General features: G+C 34.8%; 1 protein-coding gene and 1 long non-coding RNA gene across 2 annotated transcripts; one reads left to right on the forward strand and one right to left on the reverse strand.

Annotated features, from left to right (window-relative positions):
* Positions 1-8,860: 8,860 nt before the first annotated feature.
* On the reverse strand, positions 8,861-10,293 carry LOC120067971 (18.1 kDa class I heat shock protein-like). The gene is made up of 2 exons (XM_039019632.2): positions 10,071-10,293; positions 8,861-9,338 (listed from the first exon to the last, which is right to left on the reverse strand). Exons 1-2 carry the CDS (start codon positions 10,212-10,214, stop codon positions 9,057-9,059), a joined length of 426 nt encoding a protein of 141 aa, XP_038875560.1. The 5' UTR covers positions 10,215-10,293; the 3' UTR covers positions 8,861-9,056.
* A 4,610-nt stretch (positions 10,294-14,903) lies between these two features.
* Positions 14,904-15,821, forward strand: LOC150038514 (uncharacterized). Its single transcript, XR_016527653.1, has 2 exons — positions 14,904-15,326; positions 15,431-15,821. It is a non-coding gene; the product is annotated as an uncharacterized LOC150038514 (long non-coding RNA).
* Positions 15,822-16,087: the final 266 nt, after the last annotated feature.

Raw genomic sequence — 16,087 nt, forward strand, 5'->3', positions numbered from 1 at the left:
TTGGTTCTCTTGAATTTGCAACTGCACCACTATTATCACAATATAGGGTGATAGGCAGATGCATATTTGGAACGACTTCCAAATCTGTCAAGAATTTCCTCAACCATACTGCTTCCTTTGCTGCTTCGTAAGTAGCTACGTATTCAGCTTCCATTGTGGAGTCAGCTATACAAGTTTGTTTTACGCTTCTCCACACTACTGCTCCTCCGTTAAGAGTGAACACTAATCCAGATGTAGACTTTCTAGCATCTTTATCGGTTTGAAAATCTGAGTCAGTGTATCCAGTAAGGATCAAATCCTTAGTACCATTCACGAGCATGTAGTTCCTCATTCTACTAAGATACTTGAGGATATTCTTAACGACAGTCCAATGATCATATCCAGGATTTGACTGATGCCTACTGATTATCCCTACTGCGTAGCATATGTCACGTCTAGTACATAACATTGCATACATTAGGCTCCCTACTGCGAAAGCATAGGGAATGCGTCTCATATCCTCAACCTCTTGAGGTGTCTTAGGACATTGATCCTTTGACAAATGAATTCCATATCTGTAAGGTAACAGACCTTTTTTGGAATTCTGCATCTTATACCTAGACAACATTTTGTCTATATAAGTTGTTTGAGACATGGCTAGTGTTCTGTTCTTACGATTCCGAATAATCTGAATCTCGATAGCATACTGCGCATTTTTCAAATCTTTCATTTGGAACTGCATTGCTAGCCATTTCTTGATGTCACTTATGTAACCTACTTCATTCTTAATGAGTAAAATATCGTCAACGTATAAAACTAAGAATGCTGTAGTAGAATTGACGATCTTCTTGTAAACACAAGGCTCGTCAACATTCTGTTCAAAGCCATAAGATTTGATCACAGTATAAAATCTTATATTCCAAGATCTAGAAGCTTGTTTTAACCCATAAATGGATTTTTGAAGCTTACAAACCTTTTGTTCTTGACCCTGTGCAATAAACCCCTTTGGTTGAGCCATATGGATACTCTCCTCAAGATCGTCCTTTAGAAAGGCTGTCTTGAGATCCATCTGCCAAATTTCATAGTCATAAAAGGTGGCAATGGATAAGAGTATTCTAATCGACTTAAGCATGGCAACGAGAGAGAAAGTTTCTTCATAGTCCACTCTCTCTCTCTGGGTATAACCCTTTGCCATAAGTTGAGCCTTAAAAGTTTGTACTTTACCGGATTGGTCTCGTTTTCTCTTGTAGATCCACTTACAACCAATTGGTTTCACATCATTTGGTTGATCTACAAGTTTTCAAAGAGAATTGAAGTACATAGACTCCATTTCAAGGTCTATCGCTTTGACCCACTGATCACGGTCCACATCTTTCATCGCCTATTTATAGGTCGATGGATCCTCTATGCCGTCATTAGGTATGACGACTTGTGTTTCTGTTAAACCTAAGTAACGGTCAGGCTGATGAACAACCCTCCCACTACGTTGAGATATTCTCAACTCTTGAGAAGTATGTGACTGACCAGATACACTAGTTTTATCTACTACTTTAATAGATGAACTAGCTCTATCTGTAACGTCTTTTGAAATTTCATTCAATACTAGTCTACTGCAAGGTTGATGACTTCCTATCTAGTCTTCCTCTAAGAATGTGACATTTTTCAATACAAATACCTTATTCTCTTGAGGATCGTAAAATAGAACCATCTTTTGTTTCTTTTGGATAACCTACGAATAGGCATAGTTTTGAACGACGTTCTAATTTTTTAGGATTTTGCACCAACACGTGTACTAGGCATCCCCAAATCCTAAAGTGACGTAAACTGCCTTTACGCCCTTTCCATAGCCCATAAGGTGTTTCTGAAACACTTTTAGAGGGAACGTTATTCAAAATATAGACAACAGTCTCTAATGCATGTCCGCAAAAGAAATCAGGTAACTTAGCAAAGCTCATCATTGAGCGAACCATGTCCAACAAGGTTCTGTTTCTTCTTTCAGATACACCGTTCTGTTGAGGCATATTAGGTGCAGAGAGTTGTGACTTGATTCCGTGTTCTATCATATAGTTCTGGAATCTTAAGTCCATGTACTCCCCACCTCGATCTGATCGTAGTGTCTTAATTGTTTTACCTAACTGGTTCTCAATCTCAGCCTTATATTCTTTGAACTTTTCAAAGAATCAGACTTGTGATGCATTAGGTAAATATGACCATACCTTGAATAATCATTAATAAAACTGATGAAATTACCCACCTCGAGCTTTGACATTCATCGGTCCACAGAGGTTCGAATGTACGAGCTCTAAGGGTATTGTGGCTCTGAGACCTTTTCCAGTAAAAGATCTCTTAGTCATTTTTCCCTCAAGACAAGACTCACATGGAGGTAAAGAATTGTCTTCTAACTAATTTAAGAGTCCATTCTTAACCAATCTCTAAATCCTATTGAGATTTATGTGACCAAGTCTTAAGTGCCATAGATAGGCATTAGAAGAAAATTTTTGTCTTTTATTCTAAGTTTCGACTATTCTAAACATCTCAGTATTTAAGACAAATTTTGCTTTAGTTGGTCTTAACTTATATAAGTTGTTTTCAAGTATAGCAGAACAAATTTGAATACCTTTTCTAAAAAATGAACGCTTCATTAACATCAAAAGATATTTTATACATTTGTTCCATAATACAACCTATAGATATTAAATTCCTCTTCATAAGAGGTGCATATAAAACATCTTTAAGTATGATATATCTATTGTTGAAAAACAACTTCAAGTCTCCCACTGCTTTGGTCGAGACAACCTCTCATGTTCCAACCTTGAGGTTGATCTCATCTTCTTCAAGCTTTTTCTAGGAACTAGTTTCCTGAAAAGAGAAGCAAATATGATTAGTGGCTTCTGAATGCAATATCCAAGTTGAGGTATCATCCTCCACTAAACGTGTCTTAGCAACTAGTAAATCATATTTACCTTGTGCTTCTTTCAAGGCAGGGGCCTGAGGACATTCCTCAGTTAAAACAAATCTCAGGTCATCTATTATTAGTGTTGAACTCATATTGTTTTTCCATGTTGAGTAATTATCGTCGTTTAGTTTCTCGGAAACTAAGAGTTAATCTAGAGAGCTAGTCATGCTGAAAAGAAAAACATATCCTTTTTAGTAAAAAAACATTAATCTTTTAAATCCAATCAAGTTTAGCGGAAAAAAAAACTAATAATGTACCCTTCATTATTATATTTTCCAATGCTATTTCAATGGTTTAGAATAACCTCCACCGAGGGGTGATCGACTATTCCTCCATTGAACCAAGACTATTTTGACTAGATACTATCACCAGAATAACTCTTATTCCTATAGTAATTCAGTTATCGCTACTTTGGTCAAGAATTTACTAACACTTAGTAATTCTCGTAAGTGTGACCCTCCATTTTCAGACCTTAAAGATCGGAATCATTATGCTCCTAAAGTTGGAAAGACAAGAATGAAAACGGACCTGAGAGACCCTATCTATTTCTAGAGTTCGCGGAGTTCCGAATTCTATAATACAACCCTCCGATTGGTAAGGTCGCTCTAGGGCAGACATGCAGACACATTATAGGAATCTCATGGTGCGACCTAATGGAAGAGACCATAGGACGTGTTGACACACTTTCTTCTCCCGCTTACTATGAACAACTTCCCTTATTCACCTTGATATTGACTCATGCAAACACTCTCCGAATGGAGTCCGCTCCCAGGGCGGTCCAAAGCCAAGCATGAATCTCACGGTGTGAACTCTTAGGGACGCTAGAGCTAAAGTATATTACTTCTCTCCAGCTGAAGTGTTCTAGACGGTTAGGGCATAAAATACTTAGTGATACATTTTAGCTAACTAAACATATCCTAAGTCTAGGTGATTCATCAGAGTATAACTTTTATACTGGATTTTTAACCTATCTAGGTGATAAACAAATTTTATTACCTCACACTGCTCATGCATGCTCATAAAATCAGTTTAACCTAACTCAGACGCCGGTTCGATCTCCAAGTAGTAGATACGGAACACCTGACTAAAAAACCTTCAACCTTAGTCATCTTATCTGACTTTTTGCCAAGATCTTGCCGGGTGAGTTTTCTTGTAACTTCGGTTTTACAAGATATCAACCTATTTTTCTATGAAAAATGGGTTTGCTCGATGGTTAATCCTAAGTGAGCATGCATCTTATCTTTGTTATAGATTTTAGAAGTCTAGGCTATTTTATAACAATTATAACCCTAGAGCATTCATCTATAACATGCTTCCTTCAATCAAACATGCTTTAATATAACACTTATATTAAAACTAAGCATGCATAGTATATATCTTATAACACTTATAAGATATAACAAATGCATGTCACATGCTTTTCCTATGGTGGGGTTTTAAAACTATATGGCATACTATATGCACACATAATCAAACAACATTATACATCACATGCATAATAGGTAAACAACACTAAAGTGGACCAATTTTGGCATTAAAAACAAACAAATAACTAATTTATTACACAAAAACAACAACCATCTTCCCGGAACCGGCTTCAAACACTTTGAACCATCTGGAATCGGCCAAAAAACTCTCGAACCGGCCCAAAACACCAAAAAAACCAAGTTAAACTGGTCAAACCGGCTCAACCAGGTCAAATAGACCAGTCCAGACCGTCTGGACCGGCTGGTCAACGGCTACTGGTGCAGTCAACGGAGGCGCCGGTTGGGTCGGGTCGACAGAACGCGTAGGTCGCAGAGCAGGAGGGAGGCATGCGGGCGACGGGTCGCGAGCTGGGTCAGAGCGCGGGACGGGTTGGAAGCTTGACAGCTGGTGGGTGCACGGGGCTTCTCCAAACATGCGGAGCCGGAGCCCGCCATGTTCGCCCGCTGGGCCGAGTGTTCGCCCACTTCAGAGTCTTCGCCTTTAGATAACAAAAAAAGGTGTTCGCCCCTTAGGTCGCCAAACTACGACGAGAGTTTCACCTTTCGGCTGCGGTAGGTAGAATAACCTTTGCAAATCAACTTTTCCGATTCCACAGGTAAAGTAAAGACTAAAGAAAGGCGTCTTTAGCGGGCACACAAAAGAGAGCTTTTTGAAAATCGAGCCAGGGAGTCTTCCTTTCCCAATGGGTCGATTTCTGTTGGCTTTGTTAGGAGGCTCACGTAGTTTGGATTCTGACCGAAAAATTCGACATTCCATGCCCTCGGACTCTCGCCATATGAAAGCGATACTCTAACCGCTGAGTCAAGCGCCATTAGGTAGGGTTTTATTGGCCCAAGCCGGGTCGGACCGCGGGCTGCCAGTCGGGTCTGGGAGCTTAACTCGAGTCTGGGAGCAGAATTCGAGTCTGTGATCACAATTTCTTCAATTTTGTTGCTGTCCTCTCTCCCGGAATCAAGAAATTACAGCCTAATTTCAACCCTAATGACTCCAACAAATTTACAGACCCTTTTTCACACATTAATGCTCATAAACATGTGAGCAATTACAAATTTCCACTAGAAATTTAAAGAAAAACAATGTCAAAATCATAATAAACCCACTTTAGTCCACATTTCATTCAACACTTGAATAGAAAGGAAAAAAGACCCACCAAAAGCAATTGAGCGTAATTCTAGCATGCTCTGATACCACATGATGGAACTCGAGACATACGCAGTGGAAAAAGGACCTAATTACACTCTAATTGCTTTTAATTTAAAGGGAAAAAAATAGTAATAAACTTACCTTTGAAGCTCCCGAAAACCGCTTTTCCTTGCTGAATCTCGGCCCAAACTCTTTCGAACCACCACTAGAGTTGACCTACTATCCTCTGGACTCAGAACTGAGTTGTGGGACCTGGTGGATGAAGAAAACCGAGAGAGAGAAAGAGATGAAAAAAAGAAATGGAATTTTGGATTAGGTTTGGGTTTAAAATTTTTCTCCAAAAAATGTGATTTTTCTAGCCCAAATTTACAAAAAAAATTTGGCAAAATGGAAAAAACTTTTTTTATTCAAAATGAAAGCCCATTTTATAGAAAAAACCATGCAACAATTGCATGAATCAAATCCATAAAAACCCAACACCTATAATCCACTATCTTAGTGGGCTTAATGTCTCCACTATAAGCCAACACCTTAGCCAACTATTTTGTTAGTGGAATTATCCAACAAAAGTTCGGATTTTTCCACTAACTTTAGTCAAAGGGCAAAATAGTCATTTGGTCAAAGTCAAACTTTGACCAAAAAGTCAACATTTTGACCTTTTATGATTTTTTCCGTGTTGACTAATTTTGACCTCCCGATCATGAATCCACATTCATTTTCTCGAAATTCAAATCACATTTGAATATAAGGTCGGTCAAAGTTTGACTTTTCAAAGTCAAAAGTCAACTCTTTGACTTTTTACATCTTTGACCATTTCCATTATTTTCGAGCTTCCCAATATGAACGTATTCATATTCTTGATATTTAAATCACATTTAAATATTAAAGTTGTATCTCTAAACTGAAAAACCCGACCACTATATCACATATACTTGTCAGTTTCTCTCTCTTCACCTAATTCGAATTATTCGAATTATTCTATCATACTGTTCTAAGTTTATTCCATATGAGCTAATAGGGGAACCTAATGGACCTATAGATCATGGGCTCCAACGATCCGAGATTAGCTAGCTAAACTCTTTAGACGGAGTTAATCAACATTCATTAACTAACAGGTCATTCCACTATAGTCCCGTAGTTGCACTCCCCTCACTATAGATATATTTGTGTCCATTTGATATAACCATGATTAGTAAGTTAATCCTTCATAGGTTGTTCGTAATCTCGGCTGGGTCATAAAAACCGTTTTACCCCCAAGACTATATCTTGTTCCTTAAGTTCTACTGATCCTCTAATGAACAATTGGTTTAAGGTCCAACCTATAAACCGAATCCCTCTCGGGCCAAGGAGAGGATAAGGCCCCTTGTTCAAGACCTGGATTTAGTACTAAAGGGAACAACCTATCTACTATCCCTATAACAGATAGGAGTGAATTCCGTCTTGCACCCTATGTTCCCAGCTATCCACCGATCTTACCCTTGAAATGGGAGGCTTATTGGGCTAGCGATATTAAGCTGCCCTCACTTATGCAGATCTAAGGATAATTCCGAGTGAACAGGAGTTCATAGTTAGCTCAAGATTAAGATTAAATTACCTAGGTTATCAATTAACGAAATAGTCAGTTTTATACATAAAACGACATTTAGAACGTAAAAAGTGACTATTTCATAGTTCAGTCTTATGCAAACTCATTGCGTAGGATACTCCCACTCATATATCTCTATATGAACGATTTAGGATCACATCGTTTATACTAACTACAAAGTGGGCCGCATCCATAGTGTCCCCCGAATAAGGCGCCCAACTTTATTGATATACTATAGACCATTTTGGCTATATATTTGAACTTGATCCACATTTATGTCACTACATAAAGTTCAAACTACATTAAATAGCCACAGGACCTTAGTTTATAGTATTCAAGATTACAATTTCAATAACAACTTTATCGAAAAACAAAACATAATATGTTTATTAATTTACAAACTACGAGTTTTAGGACATAAAATCCAACATAATTAAGATTTTTTTGCATAACTATTTGTTTGAATGTATATTGTTGTATTTCGGTCACTGTGAGATCGGAGCGATCCGAACGCGCTCATGGAACTCTTCAGTAAGAGATCCTTCAATTGAATATGAGTAAATTCCAAATAAAATAACTCTTATTTTATTTGTAACAATGTGTATAAATTATAAACTATGAGACTCTAGAAGATTAGGACACCAATTCCAACATAATGATGTTATGCTACCCAAATTTTTCTAAAGCATAAGAGTTGGTAAAGTTAGTTACAGGTTAAAATATGGTAATATTCCCTAGGTTCTTTCTGTTCTTGCTTCTAGATTTCATTGCAATTGACCCAGTTGGAGGGTGAGTTTCATAGAAGGTTTGACTTTTAAGATGCTTCACAAAGTGTTATCCTCATTTTCTTGTTGTTGGTATTTTTAGGATCTTTGGGTTTGAAAGTGCATGAGAAATGGATCAACTATGAATCATAACTATGATGTGTTTTCCAATTCTTTATTATGTTCCCTCTTTTCTGGTAAATATATTAAACTCAACTTTATCAGTGGCTAATATGATTGTTTGGTCAAATTGATACAACAATTTGAGGACGTGTTTTATTTCCTTTGTTATCTAGTTTTATTTCCTTCTTCCAATAAGTTAGTTAATATTTGTGTTTGTTGAAATCATAATATATAAAAACAATTAAGATTTTATTTTGTATATGTACAAGTAAGAGAAATATCATTGTCTAAAAAACAAATTATTAATTTGCACGTGCTTAAATAGAAAATATATATGTATTTTTTTTATTAATGTTAGTTTTTAACTCTTTAATCGACATTAAAAATGGATTGGACATTTAAAAAAACGAGAAATTAAAAAAATATCGAAAAATTATTGAAAAAATTAGTAAAAAACCGACATAAACGATAGTATACAATGTCAATTTCAACTAACATTGAAAATGTTGTACAATATCGGTTTTCAACCCACATTGAAGATTATTGATATTGAAATTTTGATAAGCTATAATATCGATTTAAAACTGACATTAAAGACCTTTTATAACATGATCTTTGATGTCGATTTTCAACCGATATTGTACTCCTATAATGTTAATTTTAAACTGACATTAAAATCCAATTCTATAATAGTATTGAAATTAATTTTAAAAACTATTTAAAAATTAATTGAGATTAATTCTTTATACCAAAAATCCACACCAAATAAGAAAATATATATTCTCGATAAACACGGCTTATCTCTTGGCATTCAGAAGAACATTTTGTTTGGCTGACAAAGACATAGCAACCAATCATTTATTTACTTCTTGACCATTTTACACGCACGTTTTCTTCTTTAAAAAAAAAAAGAAAAAGAAAAAGAAAAAGAAAGAAGATACAAACATATTGATCAGATACTGCGCCACACCAGCATGCATTATCTCAAACTATGACAAACATCAAAACTCCGAAGCTCCTAAACTGTTTCAATCTCAATCACCTTTTTCTCCGGCTTCTTCACTTCCTCTTTTGGCACTGTCACTGTCAGAATTCCATTCTCCATCGCCGCCCTCACCTCGCCCGCTTTCACATTCTCCGGCAGCCGGAACCTCCTGCAGAATTTTCCCCGACAACGCTCCACGTGCCGCCATTTATGACCGCTACTCTCATCGTTCTCATCGTTGGCGGTAGCATCTACTCTATCTCCGCTTATCTGCAGCAGCCGTCCATTGCCGTCCTCCATCACCTCCACCTCGACCTACTCGAGTATGATTGAAACCAAGGCCATTAAAAATGTGTTAGTACACACTCAAACTATATCATTAATTTGTTACAAAATAGAAATAAGGATTAAAATAGTTACTTTTCAAAATTTTGGAGCTTAGAAATTTTAATAATTCATGGGCTAAAATGAAATAATATATCCATTTTAAAAATTTAAAGACTTAAATCCCCAATTTTCTTTATTGTAATTTTTGCTTATCTTAAAACAAAAATATTTAAATTCTTAGTCAACCTCCATAAACAAAAATAAAAATTTGAAAATTATAATCGACTTGGTAATGATTTGATTTTTATTTTTGTCTTTGGAAAAATAAAGATATTTTATCTCAATTTCTTACAAAAATTTGCATAATTTTTAAGCAAAAAGGTTGATTTCTTCACCAAATTTCAAAAATAAAAATAAATTAATTTAAAAAAACTACCATTTTGGATTAGTTTTTCAAAACTTAGCTTAATTATTGAAAATATCGAAAAAAAAAGAGATAAAAAAATGAGAAATTTTAAAATGAAATAGATATTTATAAGCTTAATTTTTAAAAACTAAAAATAAAAAACCAATCGAGTCTACAATTTTTAATTTTCAAAACTTCCCTTTATTTTTGAAAACCTAATTAAAAATTGAACAATGAAACATAGAATCGTAAACGTATTCCAAAGTTTAATGATATTCTTGTATAATTTAACCCACTCTAAGTCATCATCTTACCTGCTCCTTCTTTAACCCGGGCAGATCGGCGATGAAGATGTGAGCGGCCGGAGTCTCTTTCCAGTCAATGGGGGTATTCAAAACAGGACAACGGTTGATCATAGAAAGAAATGGATCAAAGAGTTCGTTGAGAATCAAAGACATTATTTTTCTAATGAAGATAGAGAGAAGTAATTTGAGAAATGTTGATCAGATTTTTGGTGTATTTGTTTTGAGTTTTCACTTATTTTGTGTCGCAATATGGAAGGGAAGAGAGGAGCGGGTTGTTTTTATGGGGCAAAAAAAGTTGATTTCTTGAAGTTTCTTGTTTTCTCCATTAATGGAAGCTTGTGTGAGTATCAGTTTCTACCATCTTCTACTCCCGTCGCTTTTACTTTTTGTTTTTTTCTTTCATTAATTAGAATTGTTTTTGTTTAAATATTTTTTTAGTTTCTTGAGAATTTGTTTAATAACCATGAGGGTTTTTAGTTTCTGAAAATTGTAATTATTTTTTAGCTAAATTTTAAAAATTGTTTTTATTTTTAAAAATTAACTAAAAATTCAAACGCTTTTTTAAGAGAGGAAAAATCATGTATATTTAAAGAAATAGTCAATATTTTACACACATACATGTCTACATTTTAAAGATAAAATACTAAAAACGAAATGGTTATTAAAATCAAGATTTAAACTATCTAAGTTTGTTTCATTGAAGTCTTGAATTCTCAAAACATTGATTTTTATATTTTGAATTTTTTAATAGTCATTTAATTTTTAGTTTTTTAATTTTTAAAAACTAAGGATTTGTTTAATAATATTTATGTTTCTAATTTTCTATTTTTATTTTTAATTTGGAGAAACAAAAGCGTTTGACAAATGTCTTTCTCCTGTGTTTTAGAAATGCTTCTATATAGTTGTGAAGATACTTCGGTAAAAAAAACGCATAATCAAGTTTTTTGCTTTTTATTACTATTCCCATAAATAAAAGTATTATTTTATATTTTTTTACTTATAAAATGTGATAAAAATAAAAAAATATATATATGAGAGTTTTTTAGTAGGAAAATTCATACCACACATTTGTATATATATTTACATATCAGTTGAGCTAATTCATTGTACAATGAAAACGAGTTGATTAATATAAAAAAAAATGGTTGATTTCCAGAAGTTTCTTGATTTTTCTTTAATTGTTAGTTTAATAAATAATTGTATATATATCTCTTCAAATTGTGGGAGAAAAGGATGACGCCATTAATTAATGGGAGCAGTTCTACCCTCTTCCAGTTCCTTCCATGATGTGTTTTATGTTTCATTACGAACAAAAATAGGTCGTAAAAATGGATAATTACAATTGGTAGTATTATTCAATTATAAAAATGGATAATTACAATCGATAGTATTTTAGGAATAATAATCAAATGTATAATATCATTTATAAAATTACAAATATAGACAAGTCTATCAGCGATAGACTCATATCGTTGATAGATTTTTACCAGTGATATAATCTATCACTGATAGACTCCTATCAATAATATGCTCTATCACTTATTTAAATTTTGTCATATTTGCAATTTTGTTTACATTATATTATATTTGCTAATATTTTAGGTTTAATGTCTATATTTACCATTGTCCTTATAAAAATGCTATTTTTCTATACTTTAGTACTTATTTTTACTTTTATCCTAACTTTCAATTTTATAAGTGTATGCTCCATTTGAAATTGTTGTAATGTTTAAAGTAATTGATGACAACTATTTTCGAAAAAATCAACTGTCGTATGAAGTAAAAAAGAGTAGATATACGTTTGGTAAATTTAAACTAGATTTATTGCAACTTAGTCCTAATGACTAAACTAAACATATTATTTTAATTATTTATTTGTTGATGTTTAATATATGAAATTTATAATTTAATTATTTACGATTTTATAGTTTATGATAAAAAGATAGAACAAATCCTTATTAGATCAAATTGAACGGAACAAATGTTAGAGGATCTCGTGGGTTTCTTGTGTATTTACTGCAAGAATTCTAAACTTTAATGTCGGTTTAAAACTGACATTAAAGATCCGTTATTTTTTTTTAAAACCGATATTATACATTCGGTTTCACTTTTTTCAATCCACATTAAAGTCCAAAATTTTTGTAGTGATTTTTCTTTTGTCTCTTCTCTCGATGAATTTCAGATTTAAATCGAGTACCTCTGGTAAGAAATTTCTTCAGCCTAATTTTGAATGAAAACTATGAAAGAGACAGGGAGAGAATTTCTTTTTGCTTGGTTCTTCTTCCCTGTGAAATGAAGAAAAGAAACTAGTTAGAAGAAAATAGATTGACAGGAGGCATTTTGCATGATTGACACGTTAAAGGCAGTGATAACATTTTTTCCATTCTATTTTCTTTTACAAACTGGTATCAGAGCTTGAAGGATGAAAGATCCAAGAACGACCACGACCAAGTATGAAATCGATAGATTCAATGAAAATGGGGACTTCACACTCAAGGCAAAAAGAATTAAAGCATTGGTGCTCGGAAAACTTTAAGAGCTCTTGAAGACTTAAAATCACTCCCAGCCTCAATTATCCTTGAAGAAAAGCAAAATATGGAAGAAACAACATGTGGGACTCTTGTACTAAATATAACTGACAGTGTAATGTGGCAGGTCCTAGAAGAAGATATAACTTTCGGCATTTGGGAAAAAATAAGGGTTACTTTACGATAAGAATGATTTACCTAACAAGATTTACTTGAGAGAGACTTTTTTTTCTTTTAAAATGAATCCATCCAAAGACTCTTGATGAATTCAAGGAATTCATAAATGGATTTAATCAAATCGGAGAGAAGCGGCTGAAAGAGAACCTGCCATCTTTATTAATTCAATTCCAGACACCTACAAAGAAGTAAGAACTGTGCTGAAATATGGAAGAGAAAGTGTGAATGTCAGTGTTGTTGTTAATGCCTTAAGATGCAAAGAACTGAAATTGAAACTAGAGAATAAAAGTGTTGGGGGAGCTAAGTCCCTCTTCTGAAAAGGCAAGAATAATTTAAGAAAGGGCCACTACAACAAGGGACAAAGACGGAACAAAGAAAGACCAGCTCTTAAATGTTTTATTAGTCATAAGGAAAGGCATTTCAAGCAAAATTGTCCAAAGAGAGGCAAATCCTTTAGAAGAGAAGAGAACAGAAAATAAAATCCTGGAAAAGAAGATCATTATAGAAATGAATAATTTAGAAGAGATAACCCAAGAAGGCAAAGGGAACATGGAAGAAATGCTAATTCTGTTGGGGAGGGAGCCTATGAATTCACTAAGGTACTTGCTGCTACAAATGAAAAGACCATGGAATTTGAAACTGAGGATATGGAGGATATACCTATCACGAGACTTCTAAAAGGAAAAGGTTTGTTGAATACAAATCAATAGAAGAAGACACAGCTTATATGGGAAACAACCACGAATGTGAAATTGTGGGAATAAGCTTAGTGTTATTAAAATTCCTAGATAACAAAGAAGTATTCCTTAGGGAGGTAAGACATGGTCCGAAGCTAGAAAGAAATTTGATCTCAATAGGAATACTTGATGATCAAGGGGGCTCTTATCGTGATGAAAGAGGACTACTTAAAGTTGTGAAGAGCGACAAAACTATTTTCTTTGGAGAGAAACTTGATGGCCTAAATATGTGTTATTATCCCATACAGAAAAAGATAAAGATACGGAACTATGACATCGAAGATTGTCACATATCAGTGAAAAATGGCTTAATGAATTGCTGAAATGAAATAAGGTTTAGTTCAAACTAGAGGAACTAAAAGTTTGAATTTTCGTGAACATTGCATATTTGACAGATCAAAAAGACTAAAATTCTCCAAAGGGGAACATACATCAAGCGTCATACTCAACTATATACGTGGAGATCTTTGGGGACTAGCTAAAGTCTCAAATACACCTTGTGAATGTGTTTTTAAAATATAAATAATATGGTTATGTTTCCTGATGCACCAACCAAATGTGTTTTAGTGGTGTAAATGTAGTCCTACATGCATGATAACTTATAGAAATACAAGTTATTGTAGCCTTTTACTTAGAATAATGAGGTTAGATATGCTGAATATGCGTTGATGATAGTAAGAATTCATGCTTAAAACTATATTTGCGTTGAAATACATTTGAAATCCTTACTGACCGCATATCATGAGTTAATCTGTGTCGAAGTATTATATTTTACAATCGCAAGATCTATCTACATGCACTGAGCTCTTATCCGATGAAGGAACATTTGACTGCATGCCTTGGGATCTCTAACTCAATCCTAGTGGATCTTCTGCCACAACTTCAGAACGTTGACCATGATAGTAGTGCTGAAATTCTCACCAACCAAGTCAGAGAAGGTGATTAATTAGGGTAGAATACTCAAAGCTGTCAGCACACAGCTCTATAAATAGAGTCTTGACACCTGTGGAAAGGAGTTTAGTCAGGTAGGGAGAGAGACGAATCCTTAGACAAAACCTTTGGACTACGAGTGTAACACCCCAAAATTTTGTTGCAATGTAATTTCATTAATTTATATTAATTTAGGGTGTTTTTGAAATTTTGGAAATTTAAAATGTAGTTGTTGAAATTTGATTGTTGCGAAGAGAATGTTTCGATTTAATTGTTTATCGGAGGCCTATTGTGGAAATTGGACTTTTCATTTCGCATAATTCAATTTAGAAATTAATGGCAGAAATTATTTTCAATCTGAGAAGGAAAGAAATTTAATAAAATAAAGTGCAATAGGAAAAGAATAAAATAAAATAAATATATATTATTTTATTTTATTTTTATATTTTTCTTTCCTTTTATATATTTTTTCTCTCTCTTCCTCTTCCCTTAACCCTCGCGCTACCGAGACCGCGCCCCCCCCCACGAAATTTTCCTTCTCCCTTTGTCCTTATCGTCCGCTGCTGGTTCGCACCCCAGCCCCGCCTTGTCGATTTGCAGCCGCGCTCGTCGCTCGCTCGCCTATCCGCCTCACCAGCCGAAGCCCCGCGCCTCCTCATGTTTCCGTTGACGAATGCCAGCCCGAGCCACCATCCTCCGTTTGCTGCCACGCGCCTAGCTGAGGGCGCCGCCTTGTTCACCAGCCCGCGCCACACCAGATCCGACTCCCACTCGCGTAGCCGAGTCGTCCAGGTGTAGGACACCGCGTGCCGATCTCCTCAGCTGGCCGCCCCTCCGCATGCCGATACCGTCTCGCCTCTGCCGTCGTTAATTGCTACCGATTCTATGTTTGGGTAAGTTGTTTGGCATATTGGTTATATTTTTTTAGATACCTATTGTTCTGGTGAGAGTTTGGGGGCCAAGGGTAATATGTTTTGTTAGTTGTTTCTATTTCTAGTGGCCGTTCGTTGGGAGCAGTGTCCGAAGAAAGAGCTTGGAGTCTTGAAGGTGGTTGTTTCTCAGGCTTCGTTAGGTAAGTTAACTTGGGTTTGTTTAATCAAATTTCATATGGTTGGTTTATGGCTCCTGTGGTGGAAGGTAATGTTGTGTTTTGTGTTAAAGCAATTGAATTCAAAGATTGAGTATCGAGGACTATCGTGTGTGTTGATATAAAAATCTATTATCGAGGTAAGTAATCTTACTACTGGAAATGCCCTCGTATCAAGCAATGTAGTTATGATTTACTGTGTATTTGTTGATGGTTTGATGTTTATGTATGCCTTGCTGACACGAGGATTTAAAAGACTAGATGCACATAAAGATATTTGAATGCTAGAATGATTTGAGTATATTATTATTCTTGGAGATCCTGTTGAATCTGAGGATGATAAGATGTATATGCATGTTATAGAGCTATGATGACGAAATTTATATGTATGTTATAGAAACATGATGATGAGATGTATATGTATGTTATAGAACCATGTTATGATACTTGTGATGTTGAGATCGTGATAGTGTCCTCACTGATTAGTTAGATGCCCACTAGAGGTTGTGTGTCCTTCGGAATTCACTAGAGATGGTGCTTTCCTTCGAGATTCACCAGAGGTTGTGT

This window comes from Benincasa hispida, chromosome 1 (assembly GCF_027475165.1).
Source record: "Benincasa hispida cultivar pf3 chromosome 1, pf3_genome.v1.1, whole genome shotgun sequence".
Classification (NCBI taxonomy): Eukaryota; Viridiplantae; Streptophyta; class Magnoliopsida; order Cucurbitales; family Cucurbitaceae; genus Benincasa; species Benincasa hispida.

Bases quoted from the DNA above. Each gene is read 5' to 3' on its own strand.
- LOC120067971 (XM_039019632.2), bottom strand. From the start codon at position 10,214: ATGTCTTTGATTCTCAACGAACTCTTTGATCCATTTCTTTCTATGATC. The intron at 9,339-10,070 runs GTAAGATGATGA...ATACTCGAGTAG, and splicing joins CCGGGTTAAAGAAGGAGCAG to GTCGAGGTGGAGGTGATGGA.